We start from the raw sequence: 1,786 nt of genomic DNA, 5'->3' as shown, positions 1-1,786 counted from the left end.
AAGTAGGGGTTACTCACGACATGGCGGCTTTCGCCAAGACAAGCCGTTGCACGCTTCGTGATGTACCCCTTCTTTGAGTTCCTTTTTTGCAAAAACAAAAAAGAACAGACCAAAAATATACTTTTTCTCTTTGTCTTTAAAGATGAGTTATTCTTTAAAAAATATATCAAATACGGAGTATGTCATTTTGACAAAAGTGAGGGGCTGAATTGCAAATGACGCCCACGGTATTTATCAATCTGCCCCGCTTGTCTTTTGTCCCCGCCTTCCCCGCATCACAGCTGGAGTAGCTACCAGTCCAGTACTCTAGCTTAGCGACCACCTTCTTCCTCATCTCTCCACCGTGTCCATGACGACTCGATCCCAACAACCGCCGCCGCCGCTGCCGACACACCGCCGCCACCGCGGGGCCTCGTCTTCCTTCTCGTCGATCTCAACGACTTCCTCCTCCTCCGCCGCCTCCTCCTCCTCCCCGCCGTCCTCACCGCCCGCCATGGCCGCCTCCGTCGTTCCCTTCTCCTGGGAGGACCACCCGGGCATCCCCAAGATCCACCACGGCACCTTCGTTCCCTCGCCGCTCCCGCTCCCTCTCCCGCCGCCGCCCCCTTCATCCGCCCGCCACCGTCGGCGCCGGACACGAAACAACGCCCCGCCGGCGGACGGCGGCGACCCCTTCGCGGCCGCGCTGGAGGAGTGCACGAGGGAGGAGCGCGCGGCGGGGATCGACATGGACGCGCTGTTCCCTCCAACGCCGGCGAAGGCGAAGGCGATGCGGCGGCGGACCGCGGGGGCGGCCGGCGGCGGGTTGCTGGGGCTTTACGGGTGCAAGAGCGCCATGGCGGTCGCAGAGGGCGCCTTCGTCGTCGTGCGCCGGCCTGCGGGCCGGCCCGGGAGGAGATGACGCCATGAGGGTAGCTGGGCCGGGCCGGCCGGGCCTAGATCCGGCCAGAGATCGATCCATCGTTCGTCCGTGGGCATATGCGTGCATGTGGACTCGCTAGGACCAAGGTACATAAATAATGGACTCGCAGTGCGCAACTAGCGCTGCTGGCAGGGAAGGAAATTCAGAAATCGGAAACAAGTCTGTTCTTCACCTTTCTCTTTTCTATTCTTTGCTTTGCTTTTCATTAGTTTTCCTTTTCCTTTTGCATGTACTTAATTCGATGGTAATCTCAAGGGAGCCCCTTTAATGGATGTGTGGTTCGTACCTACATTTCAAAAATGTGATGTAGCAGCTAGTCAGCTACTATATCGTTCTATATGTGTATACAAAAGATATATAATAAATGATTTTCAGTTGGTTTTTCAGCATAATTAGTTACACGTTCGCAAGGGATTCGGTTGAGACTTGTTGAACGTTGGCGAGTCTGAATTTCAAACACGACCAAATTCCGGATGATTGATCAATTTTTTCGAGACGGAATAATGAAGTGCCTTTGGTTTAGCGGAACTTGGGAGGGGAGATATATTAGTTTAAGTTAGGTTGCATAGAACTATCACTCCTAAATGAGCAATGGAATTATCGCTTTTTGGTACGTACATGAACTCCTTATAAAATGAAATATGAGATTCTGTTACTGTCGAAGAGCATATTTAGGGAAAATTTGATGGTTAATTTAACATCATGTGCTTTTAGATGACACAAGCAATATTATTTTCAATGTCTTTCTCTTAAACTCAATCACATGTTCTTGCCTTTTGTGTCGATAATGTAAGAGAAAATAATTTTTTAACCATGAGTTCAAATTTGTATCGCACGTGGATAACTTATTTTTTTCTGATTCTT

At 50.7% G+C, this 1,786-nt stretch overlaps 1 protein-coding gene across 1 annotated transcript; it reads left to right on the top strand.

Moving 5' to 3' along the window:
- The first annotated feature begins 243 nt into the window (after positions 1 to 243).
- On the top strand, positions 244 to 1,314 carry LOC100840548 (potassium voltage-gated channel subfamily C member 3). The gene has a single exon (XM_003576195.3). It carries the CDS (start codon positions 350 to 352, stop codon positions 899 to 901), a length of 552 nt encoding a protein of 183 aa, XP_003576243.1. The 5' UTR covers positions 244 to 349; the 3' UTR covers positions 902 to 1,314.
- Positions 1,315 to 1,786: the final 472 nt, after the last annotated feature.

Source organism: Brachypodium distachyon, chromosome 4, assembly GCF_000005505.3.
Source record: "Brachypodium distachyon strain Bd21 chromosome 4, Brachypodium_distachyon_v3.0, whole genome shotgun sequence".
In the NCBI taxonomy this organism is placed as follows: Eukaryota; Viridiplantae; Streptophyta; class Magnoliopsida; order Poales; family Poaceae; genus Brachypodium; species Brachypodium distachyon.
Note: the sequence above shows the minus strand (reverse complement) of the source record. Positions and strands in the feature narration are given on the sequence as shown.

Bases quoted from the DNA above. Each gene is read 5' to 3' on its own strand.
- LOC100840548 (XM_003576195.3), top strand. From the start codon at position 350: ATGACGACTCGATCCCAACAACCGCCGCCGCCGCTGCCGACACACCGC.